General features: G+C 35.0%; 2 protein-coding genes across 8 annotated transcripts; one reads left to right on the top strand and one right to left on the bottom strand.

Annotated features, from left to right (window-relative positions):
- Window positions 1-498: 498 nt before the first annotated feature.
- Window positions 499-2,944, bottom strand: LOC116170926. Of its 4 annotated transcripts, XM_031487487.1 has the most exons (5): window positions 2,174-2,302; window positions 1,983-2,124; window positions 1,001-1,168; window positions 802-954; window positions 499-758 (listed from the first exon to the last, which is right to left on the bottom strand). In XM_031487487.1, exons 2-5 carry the CDS (start codon window positions 2,043-2,045, stop codon window positions 594-596), a joined length of 549 nt encoding a protein of 182 aa, XP_031343347.1. In that variant the 5' UTR covers window positions 2,046-2,124; window positions 2,174-2,302; the 3' UTR covers window positions 499-593. The 4 variants fall into 4 exon arrangements, with proteins under 4 accessions (XP_031343347.1, XP_031343349.1, XP_031343348.1 ...); XM_031487489.1 differs by lacking the exons at window positions 1,983-2,124; window positions 2,174-2,302 and adding an exon at window positions 2,874-2,944; XM_031487488.1 differs by lacking the exon at window positions 1,983-2,124.
- Window positions 1,410-15,507, top strand: LOC116170925 (serine/threonine-protein kinase OSR1). 4 transcript variants are annotated; one of them, XM_031487483.1, is made up of 11 exons: window positions 1,410-1,547; window positions 2,755-2,856; window positions 7,452-7,678; window positions 8,182-8,400; window positions 8,457-8,601; window positions 13,599-13,764; window positions 13,811-13,984; window positions 14,033-14,209; window positions 14,256-14,476; window positions 14,617-14,803; window positions 14,857-15,507. In XM_031487483.1, the coding sequence occupies exons 1-11, from the start codon at window positions 1,489-1,491 to the stop codon at window positions 14,932-14,934; spliced, it is 1,755 nt and encodes a 584-aa protein (XP_031343343.1). In that variant the 5' UTR covers window positions 1,410-1,488; the 3' UTR covers window positions 14,935-15,507. The 4 variants fall into 4 exon arrangements, with proteins under 4 accessions (XP_031343343.1, XP_031343346.1, XP_031343344.1 ...); XM_031487484.1 differs by lacking the exon at window positions 1,410-1,547 and adding an exon at window positions 2,411-2,528; XM_031487485.1 differs by lacking the exon at window positions 1,410-1,547 and adding an exon at window positions 2,609-2,689.
- The last annotated feature ends 3,009 nt before the right edge of the window (window positions 15,508-18,516 follow it).

Here is an 18,516-nt window from a genome sequence, read left to right as displayed (position 1 = left end):
ATTTTGTATCTCTCACCAAAGAGTAACCATAATGGTACTCTTTGCTCTCACTGTTTGCAACCTCAGTAATGGGCCATCTTAATGAGGATTTAATGGAGCTAATTATAAGCAAAATAAGTATCTCCCAAACTGGAATGACTATGTAAATTTGTTATTTCCAATTGGCAACGACTCCAAAAATCTCGTTCCGGATTATCTGCCTGCTCTTCAGCTTTCTCCAAATTTTATACTATTCGGCTTCTTCCATTTTAAGTATTTTATTTTATCAAAATTTTTGAATACAGAATAAATTAAGTAATGCAAAATGAGTTCATATAGAATTGGTTTCCCCGTGCAAATAGACCACTTGAATTCTTTTCCCAAGCTATTTTGCTATAGGTTATCTTTAGAACTTAGCTATCATGGGAATGCGGCCATTTTTCCTGCAGGAATAAACTCGAGAATCGCGACCCTTTTGGGAATGCGATTAATTTGACATCACCTAACTAAATAATTATGTTGTAGACGTGATATAGGTATTTCTTAAAATTTGGCAAATGTATAATACACTGTGATATGGTATATAGTTTAACTTTCTTCTTCTCTAGTTGTGCTCAACCCCGATTGTTAGAAAAACGGATGTTACATTTGCAACCAACAGCAACCAATTGCGATGTATGTTCCAGACACTCTTTTTTCTCGGTTGTACTTTTCTTCCATACGTTTATTTCTTCGTAAAGTGTTTGGCATCCAAATTTATTATCGTTGTGTAAGCAAATCTAAATGTTAATATTAGCTTATTTACTTACAAATTGGACTTACCACGCGATGTAAATGTTGACGATTGCTGTGATTCACGTATGGGTCAATGTTGGTGCTCATGCAAGTTTCGTTAACGTAAGTCCTTGGGTGAAACTCGTAGCCTTCTTCGTAAAACTCTTGCGTTGTGGAACTAACTTCGCATACGACGTTGTTCTGGAAATACATGGTAAAACCCAGTTCATAGTAGCAAGGTGCTTACTTCGCCCATGTTTCTAAGGGTACGCTCTGCCGAACTATAGTAATTATCGAATTCCGAAACTGATTTGGGCTTTTCATAGTATCCATTGAGTACTTTAAAAAATTGGTCGCGTTCAGATTTACTGGATACTGGTGGTACACATTTAACAGCGCATATAATTAGGAGACACTGAAACAACAATTTTTGAGTTTAAAAAAATAAAAAAGAGCGATCAAATTGTTTTGGATGATTTATATAGCACCTACGTATATAGCTACTAATAAGGTTTAATAGATAAATTAGACCATTTTATATGTTAGTCTTTATATTCTCAGTTCTTAAAGCTGGTCTGTTCGCCTTTCGCACTGGTAAATAACAATTTAAAGGTGCTTGGTGCATTACTGAGTTGTGCAAGTGTCGTAATTGCTGCGCACAGATGCACTTTGAAAGTAAATCGTCAATTTAAGACACCTCTTGAAATACTATATCGGCGTTACCTATATAACTAAATGACAATGGCGAAGCTAAAAGAATTTATGGAAAAGACGCACTGCAATGGAAATGAACTGTGAGTACCGACCAATTATTATTTGCGAATGCGATCAATTTATGCTAGTTGTAGAAAATTTATTTAAATGCACACGAGCACATTAGGTGCGTATAAAATGTTACTCACAAATTAAGATGACCTTATAAATGTGCTACTCATTTAAAGTTTAACATTCTAATCTGCGACCTGGACCATGCATAAAATAGTTTGTTATGTGAAATATGTTTCAATGGCTAGCTATCTTCTACTCCTCATTTTCTGTGAAAATAAAAAAAATTGGTGCCTGCACCATTTTCATCTATAAAAGGAAATTTGCATTATGTTAAAGGAGGGTGCATACGGACATCGATGATCTTTGATATAGGCAAACATTAAAGTACCTAGATTAGCGCAAGGAAAATTGTATTCTCTTGATAACAGCATTTAAATAATTGGCCCCAAGCTTCAACGAACCTCGGACAAATATAGTACAAATTGCTGAATGTCCGATTGTTTAATTTTATTATTATCTCGCATTGAAACTATTTATAGAGTTTAACTGTTGACAAAGAAAGAAGAAAGGTCCAAACTAAATCAGTACTTCCACAAATGGTAACTGGAATCGATTTTTTTAAACAATATAATTTAAATAACAAACCATATACCTCTATCGAATCAAAGTACGGATTAACCCAAAGCATCCATGTTCGACTGACAGATTTCTCATTAACGAATTTCCCATATACGATGATTTGTATATTACTTACACTTATGTATTTTTAGATTACTGGGTTAAAGGTTAGCGTTCATACATAAAGTTAAAATCGTGTTAGGTACTAATGTATATATATGCATCATACAAGTAGAACAAATCCGTTTTATTTTCGCCATAAATGCTTTCAAAAACCGATTTAGTGTATTAAATGGCTAATTAACGTGTGCCTTTTGTTGGCGTTGGAAATGGTGTACGACCGCAAAATTAACACCCCTTCTCCACTGCGCACAGTGTACTTAAGATAGGTATACACTCACTATAACAATAACAATAATACAAGTACATCAAGAGATCCAATATGCTTACTTTGGACTAAACTGCATGCTGTAGTGAACGCTAGCATAGCACTAAAACATTAGTTTCTGAATTTTGTCTAATTAAAATTTTATAGCTTCGTTACCGTGAAGTGAGTGAATCCTAATATGCATTTCTAGAATGCACAATAATTAATTTAAAATAATTTATTTCTAGTTTTGATCGCCGTCGCAAAACTGGAGTTTATAAAATGGAACAAAATCCTCACATAGTCTTTGATAACAACAGATTTTTAAGTACAATCGTTACAGGAAAAAGGTAAGAAAATCGCTTACGTTAAAAAGACTGATTCTTGGCATTTCTATATCTATAGTGTAGCGGACCAACGTACGAATTTTCAGAACCAAAAACGGCACACGGGCAAATTGCATTATTGCATGCCTTTATATACCTATACACTACCTGCTACAAAGGGTAGGGTGCTATCTCTGCTTATAGATTAAGTACCTATACATATATTTCTATTTTTGTATATTCAACAACAACAAAAGCCGTTGACTTTTTTTTGAATATAAAGTTAATAATATACGTAGCAATTATGAAAGGGATTAGTTATCCACCCAGAATTATTGGGTTACGCAGTATCTACGTAAATCCGCTCTGATATTGCAAACGTATAATAATTCCTCTTATTCGTTAAACCAATTAAAACGGAAAACCAACCTACGCAGTAGGTGCGCAGATGCCTATTCATATTCGGGTAAATTACCTTCGAATAAGGCCCTACCTATTTGTATGAAAGCATAGTATATTAAGTATTAAGGTCAGTAGGTGTACTTTACCGGTTGAGGATAATATTATCCGAAATCGGTTAAGCACCTACTGGCGGTGGTGCTTACGCTATTTTTTGCACGATCAATTTATAATTGATATAAACTAAATTCGAATGTATTTATTTATTTATTTATTTAGCCTTTATTTTTGAGTGGGCGGGGTTTCAGCCAAGGCTGCTCTACCAACCCAACCCACTATACATTTACAAATATCCATGCTCGAACCCGGATTCGAACCAGGGACCCTAGCACCACAGTCCAGCTTCAACTGAACTGCGCCACACAGGCCGGCTAATGTGGTAGCATCACAATGGGTTCAGTAATTTTTTGTGTGGTTGCTACAGTTACGTTTCTGTTTTTGAAAACAAAACAACACGTGCGCGAAACGTGGTTTGGTTGAGAACATGAATGATTCAGAAGATTCCGAAATAGAAAATGCATGGAGTATTGGCTGCGCGTCGATTATTCCCGAAAAATCTAAAAGTAGATATGAAGGCGCATATGATTCTTTCCTTAAATGGTGTGAAAGTAAATGTTAAATTGACATAATGGTTGCTAAGCACGTTGCTATGATACACTTACCGCCCTAGGTTGGTAAGTGCACCTTACCGCCTTGAAAATGAATTAGTAAGTAGCCGACAATAACCGATCGTGCAAAAAATAATATTTTATACGTAGAATACCTAATGAAGGTTAATAAATAGGTATAATAACAACTATAATAAACCGATAGAACGAAATATCGAAGGATCCTCAGTATTACAATCACTTTTAACGACAATTTATTTTAATCTTACAAAATACATTTTATAGTTAACAAAAATGCATCAAATTCATGTCTTGGGCTTTGAGATAATGCTCTTGGTTTTTTTCCCAACGATCTTGATAAATAACGATGTTTTGATCAAAATCCATGTGGTCCATAAAAATAGATCAAATTCATGTTTAGATCATTGAGATAATGCTCTTGATCTTTTTCCCAACGATCTTGGTGCATAAATAACGATTTTGACATGTTTTGATCAAAATCCACGTTTTCGCCAAAAATTCATCAAATTCATGTCTTGGGCATTGAGATAATGCGCCTAGTCTTTTTCCCAATGATCTTGGTGCATAAATAACGATTTTGACATGTTTTGATCAAAATCCACGTGGTCGCCAAAAATGCATCAAATTCATGTCTTGGGCATTGAGATAATGCGCTTAGTCTTTTTCCCAACGCTCTTGGTGCATAAATAACGATTTTGACATGTTTTGATCAAAATCCACGTGGTCGCCAAAAATGCATCAAATTCATGTCTTGGGCATTGAGATAATGCGCCTAGTCTTTTCCCAACGATCTTGGTGCATAAATAACGATTTTGACATGTTTTGATCAAAATCCATGTGGTCCATAACAATAGATCAAATTCATGTTTAGATCATTGAGATAATGCTCTTGATCTTTTTCCCAACGATCTTGGTGCATAAATAACGATTTTGACATGTTTTGATCAAAATCCACGTTTTCGCCAAAAATTCATCAAATTCATGTCTTGGGCATTGAGATAATGCGCCTAGTCTTTTTCCCAATGATCTTGGTGCATAAATAACGATTTTGACATGTTTTGATCAAAATCCACGTGGTCGCCAAAAATGCATCAAATTCATGTCTTGGGCATTGAGATAATGCGCGTAGTCTTTTTCCCAACGATCTTGGTGCATAATTAACGATTTTGACATATTTTGATCAAAATCCATGTGGCCTCAGAAAAATAATTTAACATTTTTGAATCACACACATGCGGTTATCAAACGTGCACGTTATCAACTCTTTCAGCATCAAGATAATGCGTTTGAAAGCTTTTACAACTCTAAATTCATGTGTAAAGAATAATTTTGGGTACATTTTGCTCTAAAACTTTTGACCGAGACCACAGAGAAGAGTTATATTGAATTGTTACACATCTAAGAGTCATAGGGAATAATCTAGCGAAAGTCCGAACTCGATACATGACCGAGGGAATGAAATATGTTAATTTTTATTATATTGAGTTCGCAGTTTTTCCTGTTCCCGATTCACTCGAAGTCGTATAACTTTTGTTCCTGTTGAACCAGCTTCCTGAAAATCAATAGCGTCCGTTCTTAATGTCCAACGTACCCGTATACCAAATTTCAACACAATCGGCCACTTTTAAAAAGAGTTAGAGCGCACACGGACGGACGGACGGACGGACGGACGACAATACAAAACTATAAAGGATCTGAGGATCCTTAATAACGAAATAGTAGAGGATTTCAGAGCGGAGTGAGAGTCACTTACAGGAAGTGAACTTACTGAATCTGAAGATCTTCCACCTAAACACTTTGGTCTACTGTTCTTAAAAACACATGAAGTATCAGCTTTCTGCTCACTGCAGCTCTATATATATAATAATGTTAAATTGAATTCACAGTTGAACCCCTGCTCCCCCTCGGAATACGACCAGAGCTTCTCTAAGGATTCTTACATTCTAAATCGAATTATTATTTCTTCTCTATTCACTGTATGTGGTATAGTCGTATTCACCACAGTAAAATTTGACACTTCCTCTCCAAGAAACTTCATGTGTGGTTTAATTCGCCCTAATAAATTTTCCCATAAGAACTCAAATCAGGAATGCCAAATGAGCAACTGACAAAATGAAGCATTAACGGAAAGGAAGCAGAAATACTACGAGAATTTAACAACATCAACCTAGATCTAACTCGGTATATGTAGGCATAACCAAAAAGAAAGGGTGATGGGTAGTATGAAAGTGGAAAAAGGGCATGTACTTTTATGTAGCGGAATCGATTCAAAACTGAAAGCAAAGGTGCTTAATAAAATCAAAACACTTAAGACAACTGAATGGGAATTCGATAATCAGAGGATGGATTAACTTAGAAATGAAAATGGAGCAGGAAGATATTTTAATAGGTTAATTTAATTACGTAATTTATTTTATTTACAATTAATTAACAATAAATTTGTAATAGTCTTGAAATTAATTGATTTATTACAGTTAAAGTCACTCACAATTTATATCAGCACAAACTATTTATTACCTACTTCGGCATTGAAATTGGAACTGTCTTGAAACGTAATTAGATTTGCTTTATAGCAAAGTGGAGTGTTTTCGAGTGCTCGACTACTCGTGATTGTTCTCGATTCTTGAACATTATCTAGAACAAAACAGTCATATTTTCCGGAAAGATTGCGACACATCCGCCTTCGTTCTTTATCACCGATTAATAATCTTTCATTGTGCCTCGATGTCTATCGGAATTTCTGGAATATTCACTACAATAGCTTATGGACTAAATGAGAATCAAACTAAAAGCAAAGAGTATGAGTACTCTTTGCTAAAAGTATAACGAGCTTTGAAAAGAATGCCAGGAGCACTCGAAAAATAAAAGGGAGACTTATAAATAATACTCGGAGATTTAAATAGCAGTGTGGAAGGGGAATTAAATCACACAAGAAGATTAAAGCCTTGCTTCTGGGCAAGGTCGACGGTTTCGAAACTGTCTCGAAGGTTTGTCATAATCAACCACAGGCAGTCCGTTAAAGAAACGGCTTAGTCCAGAATGCGGGCGCTTATAAGCGACGTATACGTCCAGGAAAGCAACTAAAACAGAATTACGGCACACGGATAAGGGTATTCTCGAGGCTGCTGTATCGACAAATTCTGTAGGTACTTACGTTATACAGTCGAAACTGATGAAGATAGAGAATTTACATTTAGAACGCAGGCTAAGAAGCCTTGAAAGATCAAGGGGTATGTAAATTTTGGAAAAAGAGCAAGTTTTACTGCTTAAAATACTCCGGAAGCACTTCCCACCGGAACGGGGCAAATTTGAATTAAGACAGAGGGTGTTGTTTATGCGCGTACGAAGTCGCGGGAAAAAGCTAGTCGTTGAATATCTCTCAGGCACATTTATTCCATTTTATATACCATTGCTATTTTCAACTTTTACAATAAAGGTTTAATATGCCACCAGTAGTCTAAAAGCACCGGCATGCTTTTAAAATACAAACATTTATAGCTAATAAACTGAATTAAAATATTTTCATTTCAGAAAAATTTCCAATGAAATTGTGCCGCCAGGATCGCACGGCATCTACCGTCAGAAGTCGTTAAACTCCTGTGATAAGGCAATATCTTTCAGTGGCTGTGCGAGGGCAGCACGTCAGTCGATCGGTAATATCGGCAGTATTCTATCGAGGAAAATGGCAGGCTCTACGTCCCAACCGAATCTCCCCTGGCCAAATTCCAAAGACGATTATGAATTACGACAAGTAATTGGTACGTACTTTACTCGTTAGTTAAAACATTTGATTTTTTACTTGCTCGCACAACAAACGAGAAAAATCATCATGCCATTTTTTTTTAATTTGACCCGAAATTTGCGACCGTAGAGGTTATGATCATATTTGGAGATCGAATCCGGCTTTAGCTCTTTTTCCTCGAAATACCCATTGAAGTTACGTTAACGGGTCTTCATTTAGAGCAGCGTAAGCTACAAATTTTAATTTAAACATTGGCGCTTCTTTAATTTTTAATTGCTTGAGCTTAAGAATGTATTTCAAGGGGTGTGTCATGTATTCATAGCTTTAATTTCGAGAGATGATCAGTTTGTAGGGCAACAAAATTGTTAACGTGACCCGCCTTTAATAGGGTTAATTGAAGACGGCTTAAATTTGTTCACAAATTTACATATGCAAGGCAATAAATTAAATCCCATTTAATCAAATGTTTACTTTCTCTTAATTATCAAAAAGGTTTGTTTGCATTCTGTTTTGTGCAAGGTGTCGGAGCGACTGCTGTAGTTCACGCGGCATTCTGTAAGCCACGCAACGAAAAATGCGCCATAAAGAGAATAAATTTGGAAAAATGGAACACATCAATGGACGAACTGCTGAAAGAGATTCAGGCGATGTCAAGCTGTAATCATGAGAATGTCGTCACATATTACACCAGTTTTGTGGTTAGAGAGGAACTTTGGCTTGTGTTGCGTCTTCTTGAGGGTTAATTTTACTTACAGTAGTGCTGTTCGACTTAACATTATAAACTTTATTTGTAGGTGGAAGTTTATTGGATATTATTAAACATAAAATGAAAGTTAGCAACTGTAAACACGGTGTCTTTGATGAAGCGACTATTGCTACTGTGTTGAGGGAAGTTCTTAAGGGCTTGGAATATTTTCATAGTAATGGACAAATTCATAGGTAAGTTTATAGGTACTACTTTAGTTACAGATACAGTATGAACAAATATGCTTCTTTTCTTTCATATCATAAAATTGTATTCTGATAGTAGTTGGCTGTGGTTTTCTCTTACTAGCATGAATAAGGCTGTTTGATAAGTTTGTATGGTTTGATGAAAAATATGCAGGTGTGAACAAAAACGCACTGACATTTGCAAGTGTTCGAAAGGTATGCCAAAAGTTAAAAAGATTCATGTTGTGTGATCATTTTTGCAATGTGAATTTGTTACACACACAACACAACAGCAGTTATTACACATTGACAGACACTGATATGCCATTGCCATTAAAAACAGTTGTTGCCACGGTTTCACTATAAATCTGAAATGGAAGTTTGTTCATTTTAGTCCAAGTAAGAACCCTTTTATGTTTGCGGCCATTCTTTCGTCTGTACGCATAATAACTCTCAGATGGAAGGTTTAAGGTTTTGAAATTTGGTGTATATGTTTCTCTTTTGTCAAGTAAAAACCCTTTTGAATTTGAGGTGAAATGGTTTATTCTTCATGTATTTTTGTTGTTTTTTTTTGTTCTAAAGTGGTAAGCTTTATGTAGTTCTTTGCTTTAAATTTTCAAATAAAAGTTTGCACAAGTTTTGTTTTTTAAATATTTGTGTGGTGCCCAAAAACAACTGGAAATTCTAACTATATGTTGTTTACAACATTTTTATTAATCACTTTTTTTGTTATATACAGGGTGAGTTTTTTTATGAATAATTTTATGAATATTAATGATTTGTTCGATATTTTGAAAAGTTAGTCTTTCGCTATTAGTGCTACTTAAAACGTGTAAATACAAATTAAAGATAATTTAAATCCCAAAATATTGCATACTATAATTTAAGGTAATATTTGTAAACTGTTAGTTATGGAATAAAGGTCCCATGAAAAGAAACTCGCCTAGCATATACTTACTAATACATCAACATTTCTAATGTTTTAGTCGATATTTTTTAATTTAAATTCCAAATGGAATAAAAAACAATGAAATAAATAAAGACGCATGGTACCTAAATAAAGATAATACATTGTCGTAATAAGGTTTATGTTTTTTTTTCTTATCTACATATTTATTAAGGATTATAACAAATGAACAGATATGTGATGGTGTACAACTAAAGAAAACAGCACTTGCTTCTTTAATTAATTTAAACGCGTTCAACAAAAATGTAAAAATTCAGCATTACTGCAAGTCTGTGGAGGACATGCCGTCTGTCAGTTAAAGAAAAAAATCTGTTACAGTGTCGTCAGACCTTTCTTTGTTAGCATGATCGATCCTCTGGTATGCAAAAGTTATACCTTGAGACACGCTTTGTTTAAAGTGTTTCGTACATGAACCCTATTGATTTTGAACTCACTTCTCAAATTCCACTTTTCCATTTTTTTAAATTCTAATAGTAAGCCTATGAAGTCGCAGCAGTGCGCACCTAAATAACCTCAACTGAGTGAGAAACAATAATAAAATTTGGTATATACAAAAATTCAAATTCAAAAAAGTAATGATGCAAAAATTCAAAAAGATGGGGTTTCAACGACGAACTCCGGTAGTAAATACGCGCACAAATGGCATCAAAAATTAAATAATAGAATTATCGGAATAAAGATTACAATAATTAAATTAAATGAAAAATGAAAAAATTTACAAATTATTGTACATGAAGCGGACGAAAGTAACTGCAGTCGGCGGAAACTTGAATGCGACGTCGGCGGAATAGACGGCTTTGAGCGTCACCAAGCGATACGGCCTTACCTCTGGTGAAGGTCGGAGGTAGTAGCGGTTTGCGGGAGATTCTGGTAACGTCAATCGGCAGCTCCAGGAATCGAACGAGTTCAGAAAATGGCGGCGATCACTTTGGGAGCACTAAAACAAAATTACGGCGCACGGGCCATACGGCAAGTTTCCTAGTAGGAATGAAAGCAACAAAAAACAAATTAGTTAGCGGTGTCTACGGGAATGCAAATGCAGGAAACGAAACAATATCTCTCTCTCCCCCCCCCCCCCCCGCTTTAATTCATGGAAAAGAAAGTAGCAAAAAGCTTACATTGAGTTCTAGAAATTTCTGTGCAAGATGATGGTGCGGTAAACTTATGTAAAAGCAAAAATTAAACGGTATGAATGCAAAATAAACTTACAGAAAGTATAAAAAATTTCGGTTTTCCCAGTCGACGAAAATAGTAGTTCATTGTGCGAATTAATTTTTTCTCACTTCTTTTGAAACCCCCCATTGTTATTTAACATGACAACAGTAATTGTGCACAATTTTGCTCCTACATTTTTACAATAAAGGATATGTGATCTGAGCTGTCACATCCTGTATAATCCTTTAAAAAAATTCATTTCGCTTTTAGAGCCTCGCGATTGGTTAGATTACAGGATATTGAATGATATCAGTCTGTTCATGTTGATTTTACATGTGCAATGCCAGTACAGGTGTAATGTTTATTTTGAATTCACTTTTGTTCATTGACAGTTGACACTGAAATAAGTATAAATTAAATCCTTACTGTGCCCTCCAATAACCAACATTTACAAAATACGAAGATGAAACATTTGGATTAGATCACAGCTTGAATATCATTAGAATTGCGTGTAATAAATTCTGTATCTCAGCATCTGTGACATTGTGCGATAAGAGGGGATAAAATAATGTTCTATGCTACACAGTACCATAGAGTAAACAACGTTGTTTACTCTATGACAGTACACACTGAACGACTACATTTTATTGCATCTGTCTTTCATTTATGTTTCAGGTTTTTCTTCAATTAAATTAACTGGTAGAGAAAAATTTTCACTTATTCACAAATTTCGTGCGAAAAACGGCAGGACACTTTGATTTCATGAGAAGCAGCTAAATTTTATATTTCCCTTTGATTCAATTCCAAGTTAAGTGGTAGAGCAACATCTTCATTTATTCACAAATTTCGTCGGAAAAACGGCAGCACACTTTGATCGCATGGAAAGTAAATTTGATGCCATTTCTTTTTGATTAAATTCGAAGTTAAGTGGTAGATCAAAATTTTCATCTATTCACAAATTTCGTCGGAAAAACGGTAACGAATAAGTTTTTTTATAATGATACGTCTGAGCATTTATTGGCGAATAAATGTGCGTACCTCTTTCTTTTTTGCAAACGTTGAAGCATTTAGTGCCACAAGGAATGTTTTGAAACAAGTCCATGTTGATACAACTTGATCCATCTAATATTTTGGGTGGTTAAACGACGTCGCGCTAGTATTAATCATCTTTAGCACCATGTACTTTCAGGTGGATTTCTTTTATGCACAGGGTGTAATGATAAAGTAGGGATAAAATAACCAAGTGATAGAAGGGACCCAAACAAACTTTTTCCCAAATTGACGAGGAGTCCAAGATGTTTCATTTGTGAACTATGCCTCCAATAGTTTCAAAATTTGCTTTGTCCAGATTTTGCATTTTGTACATTTCTGTACCTACAATCTCGCACCTCTTACTATGATTGACATGTTGTCATCATTAAATAAATATGACACCATTTAAATTTTAAATGCAAACATTTCCAGTGCTAATTCATATTTAATATTCAGGTAGGATTAGGCAACGTTCGTGTCTCGTGTTAAACGTTGCAATTGTTATTAGTTATTACTTAGCTAATTAAAAAATTCGCTTTTAAACTTCACTATTATTGTCTGTCAGTTGAATTGTTTATTATTGTCAACAAGTTTATTAGCATATAATTTTTCCAGAATATCAAAATGTAATTAGTGAGAAGTATTTAAATTTATCACATTCTTCTTTACAACCATTGCCCTTCAGATGTCAACAAACAATATATTATGCGCCGTAAATGTGTATGTACTTTTTCATGTGTTAAATCTGCATAGCACTAAGAGTCAGGTGTGAAGTTCATGCATGACCTTCAATTACTAACAATAATTAACAGCTTAGTTGTTCATTGTTAATGATTGATATTACTCCTTTTTCAACCCAAAGGTCTGCAATTATGCAACTGCAATTTAATCACAAATATATCCTGTCTGGGTATCAGGTATTTCCTCTTCTCTTTGGGAAGCTCATCTGCAAATTTGGTCACAAACGATAGTATAGGTTTTTACCAGGAGATGTCAACTCACAAACAAGTTACAGAAATAATCAATCTTGAAACTGGGAACACGCAGGTCAAAGGCAGCGTCCTGTATCTAACACTTGCATAGATATCACGCTATCGAAACTACGAACTTTGTACGTTTAGGGTTAAAAAAAATTATAATTGATTTTCTTTTAATAGAAGTATGTAATTGCAAAAGTTGGTTCGTTTTAGGTACTTTCAAACTGTAGTGAATTTATGATGTTTACTATTAATAGAATGATAATTTTATTACACCAAGAACCATCTGCTTATATTAAATTTTTGTATCTTATCATCTTTTGATGTAGTAATCTCATTAGGGTGCAATTTCTAATAATCTTCAACGAAATCATGGAATATGGAAAATCTTTTTTTTTTGCACTACTCAGTGCACTCACTCTTTCAAAGCTGTACTGCAATTCTTTAAGCAAATCTTACATCTTCTCTTAGTCATCATTATTCATTAGAAAGCGTTTGTCTTTTCATGTCCAACCTTTGTAACAATCTCGTTCACTTTTACTATTTACTGGTTTAACTTAAAAAATATTAACTACTGTATGGTTATTCTGAAGCATATCTGCAACAATGCTAATTTTATTCAATCTGTTTGTATTTAAGGTGAGCCATGCGTTCTTTAATATGTACCTAATTACAAATAAGTTAAAGAAGCACAGTATGCTTCTGGAAAATTTGATCAACTGAATTTTGAAGGTAGCTAACGATAGAAGAAAGAGAAAAGGTAATAGGGTTCCAGTGTCTCTATCTGATCATAGTGTTTAGAAGATATTTTATACTCACAAAAATAAAACATTAGACACTTTTTAACATGAACTTTTTGTCTTGTTGCGCTCTAGGGATATTAAGGCTGGAAATATTCTGCTAGGTGAAGATGGAACCGTGCAAATTGCTGATTTCGGTGTATCGGCATGGCTTGCGACGGGGCGAGACTTATCCAGACAAAAAGTAAGACACACATTCGTAGGTACGCCCTGTTGGATGGCTCCCGAAGTAATGGAACAGGTATCCTTCCTTTCTCCAGAGTAACATACTCACGACTAACTTACAGGATCACGGATACGATTTCAAGGCAGATATTTGGTCGTTCGGTATAACGGCAATCGAAATGGCATCGGGAACCGCCCCGTATCACAAGTATCCGCCAATGAAAGTACTTATGCTAACGCTTCAGAACGATCCGCCTAATTTAGATACCGGAGCCGAAGAAAAGGACCAATATAAAGTAATTTGTCAGCGTGTGTTGATGAACGACTTTGATTTTTTTTCTCAGGCGTACGGGAAAACCTTTAGAAAAATGATAGTGGATTGTCTACAGAAGGAGCCTTCGAAACGCCCAAGTGCCTCTGAGTTATTAAAACACCCCTTCTTTAAAAAAGCGAAAGATAAAAAATATCTACAGCAAACTTTAGTCGCTATCGGACCAAGTTTAGAAACTCGAATACAAAAGGTATAGTGAGCATGATATAGAAAAATGTTGTAGCTGCTCGTTTTAGGCATCGAAGCGACAGCCCGGAGCATCCGGTCGACTGCATAGGAAGGAAACCGGTGAGTGGGTGTGGTCTAGTGAGGATGAGGGTGAGGATGGCGGTTCAAGTGATAGTGATACAGACTCGAGGCCCATGAATACTTTAGCTTCAATGGGTTCTTCTGGGTCTGATCACGAGGAGAGTAGTGAAGGGGATCCTTCACCCGTTAATTTAGTACTCAGAATGAGGTAAGAGCTTAGGCTGGAATTAAGTACCTACAATCCTTAAATCCCAGAGAACCTTTCCGACAATTTCACACAACTAGGTCAGTCCTTTGCTTATAGTAATCATGAAATGCGCCACGTTTAAACTACATTTATATTTTTAGAAATGCGAAAAGAGAACTCAACGATATTCGTTTTGAGTATGCAGTAGGTAAAGATTCGGCTGAAGGGATTGCGACCGAACTTGTGGGTGCAGGCCTAGTGGACAGTCGTGACACTTCAGTGATAACTAATAACTTGCAAAAACTCATTGATTCTAAAGAAACGCTTAAAGTAGTTACTTTTCCATTGGTAATAATAAAATTTAGAGATGACCTTACGCCACTGTTCCAATTGTTTTTTAGAGTTCTGGATACAGTAGTAATGAAACTCCAGATGATAAAGCTCTTATAGGATTTGCCCAAATATCTATAACAGACTGAGATCTACTTTTTAATGCCAGCATAGCATATTCTGCCTTTTGGAATCTATTGATCAACGATGTATATATTGTAGATATAAAAGTTAATATAATTCATTTTGATTATCATGTTTCGACATACACATTTTAGTACTCTTCATATTCATTTGATCAGTAGATTTCATATCAAGCACTGTGTACTTAAGTCACTCATGTAGCATATAAAAGTTGTTTATATATTTATGATTGTTGTATATTGTTTTTTAGCCTGAATTTTATGTCAAAAACTTAATATTGTTAAAGCTATGTTACCTACTAGATTTACTTAATCATATAACATACTTGCTTCTAAGTCAAAATAGGCCCAAAGTGAATTTCTTCCTATCGCTTACATCAATTACGGAAGATGGTTTCCTTACAGCATGTTAATGCAAGTTATAATTCATTTTTTTAAGTGCAAGAGTGTAATTCAGTTGCCAATGGCTGATTGTGCCAAGTGATGTAGTTATTGTTTTGAATGCTATTGTGGGATTGGTAGAGATTGTAAATACTATTTATTTATTCTAATAGTCTCAATATAGAATTGACTTTTCTAGCCTACATCAATGTAACTAAAGACTGTTATAGATATACCTAGAAATTTTGCAGTAATTTCAACAGTTTGTGCAGGTAAGATTTTACAAGATTTGAATCATAAAATACAATATTGGAAACACAAAAGTGACACAAGCGCATGTGCAGAACCGCCTCCCATTTGAAATGCAAGTATGTCAAAACTAAGAAAAATATTGTAAACAAGACCCACTTGTTCGACCTTTTTACCTAAACAGTTAACAATTGTTTTAATATACTGCTGTTGTTACCTACCGTTCACAGCTCTTTTTTGCACTGCTTGAGTCCAATGTTCCACAAAGTATATCACTTTTTGGTTTGGTTGGGATGGTACTAACAGGATGCCTACTCAATATGTGAGGACTCTTAATTTTTTGTTTTATTAAAATCATTGTGAGGGGTTAAAAATATCTAACATAAAAGATAGACCAGAGAAAACTTACACTTTTGGTTAAAATTAAAATATACGCGAACGATCGAATACTTCAGTTTCTTCCATATCTTTGGAATTTTTCAGATTATTCTAACTTTTTGAGATTTTTAATTTCTGGGGTACTTCGACTTTTCCGATTCCACTGATTTTTTGCAACTTGTCCAATTCTTCAATAAAGCTTTTTTTTTAAGTAGCCGAAGTACATCTCCAAAGCTCTAGGATCGGATGCCCTGGAAAGAGACTTAAGTATAATAATATTATTTATTTCATTTAATGATTGCCTATGAGATTTTGGAAAACGTTTAGAAAGCTCAGATGTTTCTAAAAATTTTTAAGCGCATTTGAAGTTAGACATCCTGGGTTTTTTCCAGAACTAATTGAAAGAAGAAAACATTAAAAAGGGCCAAGGAATCTCTAGTAAGAGCCTAGAGTCCCTTTGGAATGGATTGGACTATTTTGTAGAGTAGGTATCTGACTTAACTGTATCAACAAGTATTTGAATACAACTGGGTTAAAAGCCAATACATCAAACAATCGACTAATAAATCGGTGACAATGATTAGTTGAATATTGGGCGAGTTCTTGATTAGTCGACTACAGATTTAAAAAAAGTTGTTTAAGCCTCGAACTATAACCTCACCGGTTGCGAGTTCGACCCACAACTTGCCAGTTTTTAGTGGTACAGAACATCTAACTACCATGCTTCGGAGGGCATGTAAAGCTGGGGGTCCCAGCAGTCATACCACTTTAAGTCACGCAGATGGCTGTGCTGAAGACGTCTGTACCTAGGGAGCGCCACCCATACGATACGATTTTTGGTACTATAGATCAGATCAGTATTTTATTAGCAAAGTTTAAAATTATCGATCTCACGAGTAATCTAACTCAAAATAAATTAGAACCTGGACATTTACACTATAGCAGAAAGCTTTTAGTGAAAATTTGAAGTCTGTAATTGCCGAGTTCTCAGCCAGCCATAATACAATAGTGTGTTTTGGTCTAAAAATCTACACTATTCTATATTCATTTTAAGAAGGTAGCGGTAAAAAACATAGGGAAGATTTGACCTTCAGTGTGGTTGGTTAAACCACAAGTCAGTATTACGCTGAAACTAAAACGAGTGGCGAATTTTGCAAGCTGGTAGTTTCTGTTGGAATCTAAACTATTGAAGTGTCATTAACTGTTAATGTCAAAGATTGATTTGTGTTTGCAATGCTAGATATTTCTACTTTACAATAATTTGATGCCGTTTTATATTTTTCCTGTGTGTGCTTATCTTCAAACCCAGCGCCATCTACTACCTTCTTATAATGAATGATTCATTCATTATAAGAAGGTATAGTGATAAGTACCCTATACTTTAAAAACTTCCATACCCCTGCGTGTAGTGTCCACTTCTACGTAGACACGCACACAGTCCCTCAATTTCGATTAATCAAATGAGACTTCCGAGATGGTTCATATTGAATAAGTTTTCATGCCTTTTCAGATAGAAGGATGCACATGTTAAATACAAATGGAATTTTTCGTAAACGTATACGTATGGGCATTGTTTAAATACTTTTTAAACTAATGGTATGGGCTATGTATACTTTTAAAAAAAACTTGCTGTAGCTCGCACCACTTGCGCATGCGCACTTCTGTCCAAAAACTTTTCAGACCTTCCTTCAGCCGTTTACAGAACTTTTTGTTCAACATTGACATGGTCCTACCTGGAAGTCGTTCGCATCTTATGACTCTGATTTTCAAAGCGGTCGGAGGGACAGACAGATAGCAATACAAAATTATAAACGATCTCGATGATCGTTAATAAACTGGGGTACTTCAAGGTGGACCATTATCACCAATATTATTTAATATTGCTATCGATTTTTTCTACCAAAAAATTTGTGACTCACAATACGCAGCTAAATTGACCATTGAATATATAAATGCAATGATCATAGTGTGAAAACGCTTGAGCATCGTATGAGTGGAGCTTGACGCGTCGCCTTGGTGTGAAACATGCCTAAAGGCCGCCCTTCATGTGCGGTTATTATCTTCGCTCTCGAATTGAATTCCTGGCACGAGCTCCCGATATGTGACGTTCGCGCTTGATTTTTAATTTATTTCATTCAGTTTTGTTCTGTTCTTCTAATGGTGCAACAGTAATAATGAGTTTAAAGAAGAGGAAAACAATTACTCTTGTTCCTGATGGACGACGAAAGGGAAACAGAATCTCAATTAAGAACTTCAAAGAGAAAAAGGTATTGGTCGAAAACCGTGGTATTTGAGAAGAAATGATTCCACACACAATGATTTGTTGAAATAAATACATATTTCAATGATAACCACCTTAAATTTATAATTTTCGCCCATTTACAATTGGAATGAGCGATGCATTATTAAGCAGTGATATTTATTAAGTAGACATAGGGATTTATGTGTATTGTTTTTCTTTATTTTTAAAAACCAAAATCTTTTCTGAAGCGCGCCTAATTTTATGCATCCAAAATAGTTTTTTAAAACAAATAATTAACATCTGGCTGACATATTAATTAGTTTAAGTTGTGTTGCTTT

Source organism: Photinus pyralis, unplaced genomic scaffold (genome assembly GCF_008802855.1).
Source record: "Photinus pyralis isolate 1611_PpyrPB1 unplaced genomic scaffold, Ppyr1.3 Ppyr1.4_LG5, whole genome shotgun sequence".
Taxonomy (NCBI): Eukaryota; Metazoa; Arthropoda; class Insecta; order Coleoptera; family Lampyridae; genus Photinus; species Photinus pyralis.
This window is presented reverse-complemented; position numbering and strand designations above follow the sequence as displayed.

Excerpts from the sequence above, each read along its gene's own strand:
- LOC116170925 (XM_031487483.1), top strand. The coding sequence starts at position 1,489 with ATGACAATGGCGAAGCTAAAAGAATTTATGGAAAAGACGCACTGCAAT. Across the intron at positions 8,602-13,598 it reads AGTAATGGACAAATTCATAG|GGATATTAAGGCTGGAAATA; the intron begins GTAAGTTTATAG and ends GTTGCGCTCTAG. Across the intron at positions 14,477-14,616 it reads AATTTAGTACTCAGAATGAG|AAATGCGAAAAGAGAACTCA; the intron begins GTAAGAGCTTAG and ends TTATATTTTTAG.
- LOC116170926 (XM_031487487.1), bottom strand. The coding sequence starts at position 2,045 with ATGCGAGATAATAATAAAATTAAACAATCGGACATTCAGCAATTTGTA. Across the intron at positions 1,169-1,982 it reads TTGTACTATATTTGTCCGAG|TGTCTCCTAATTATATGCGC; the intron begins GTTCGTTGAAGC and ends TTGTTGTTTCAG. Across the intron at positions 955-1,000 it reads CCCTTAGAAACATGGGCGAA|AACAACGTCGTATGCGAAGT; the intron begins GTAAGCACCTTG and ends ATGTATTTCCAG.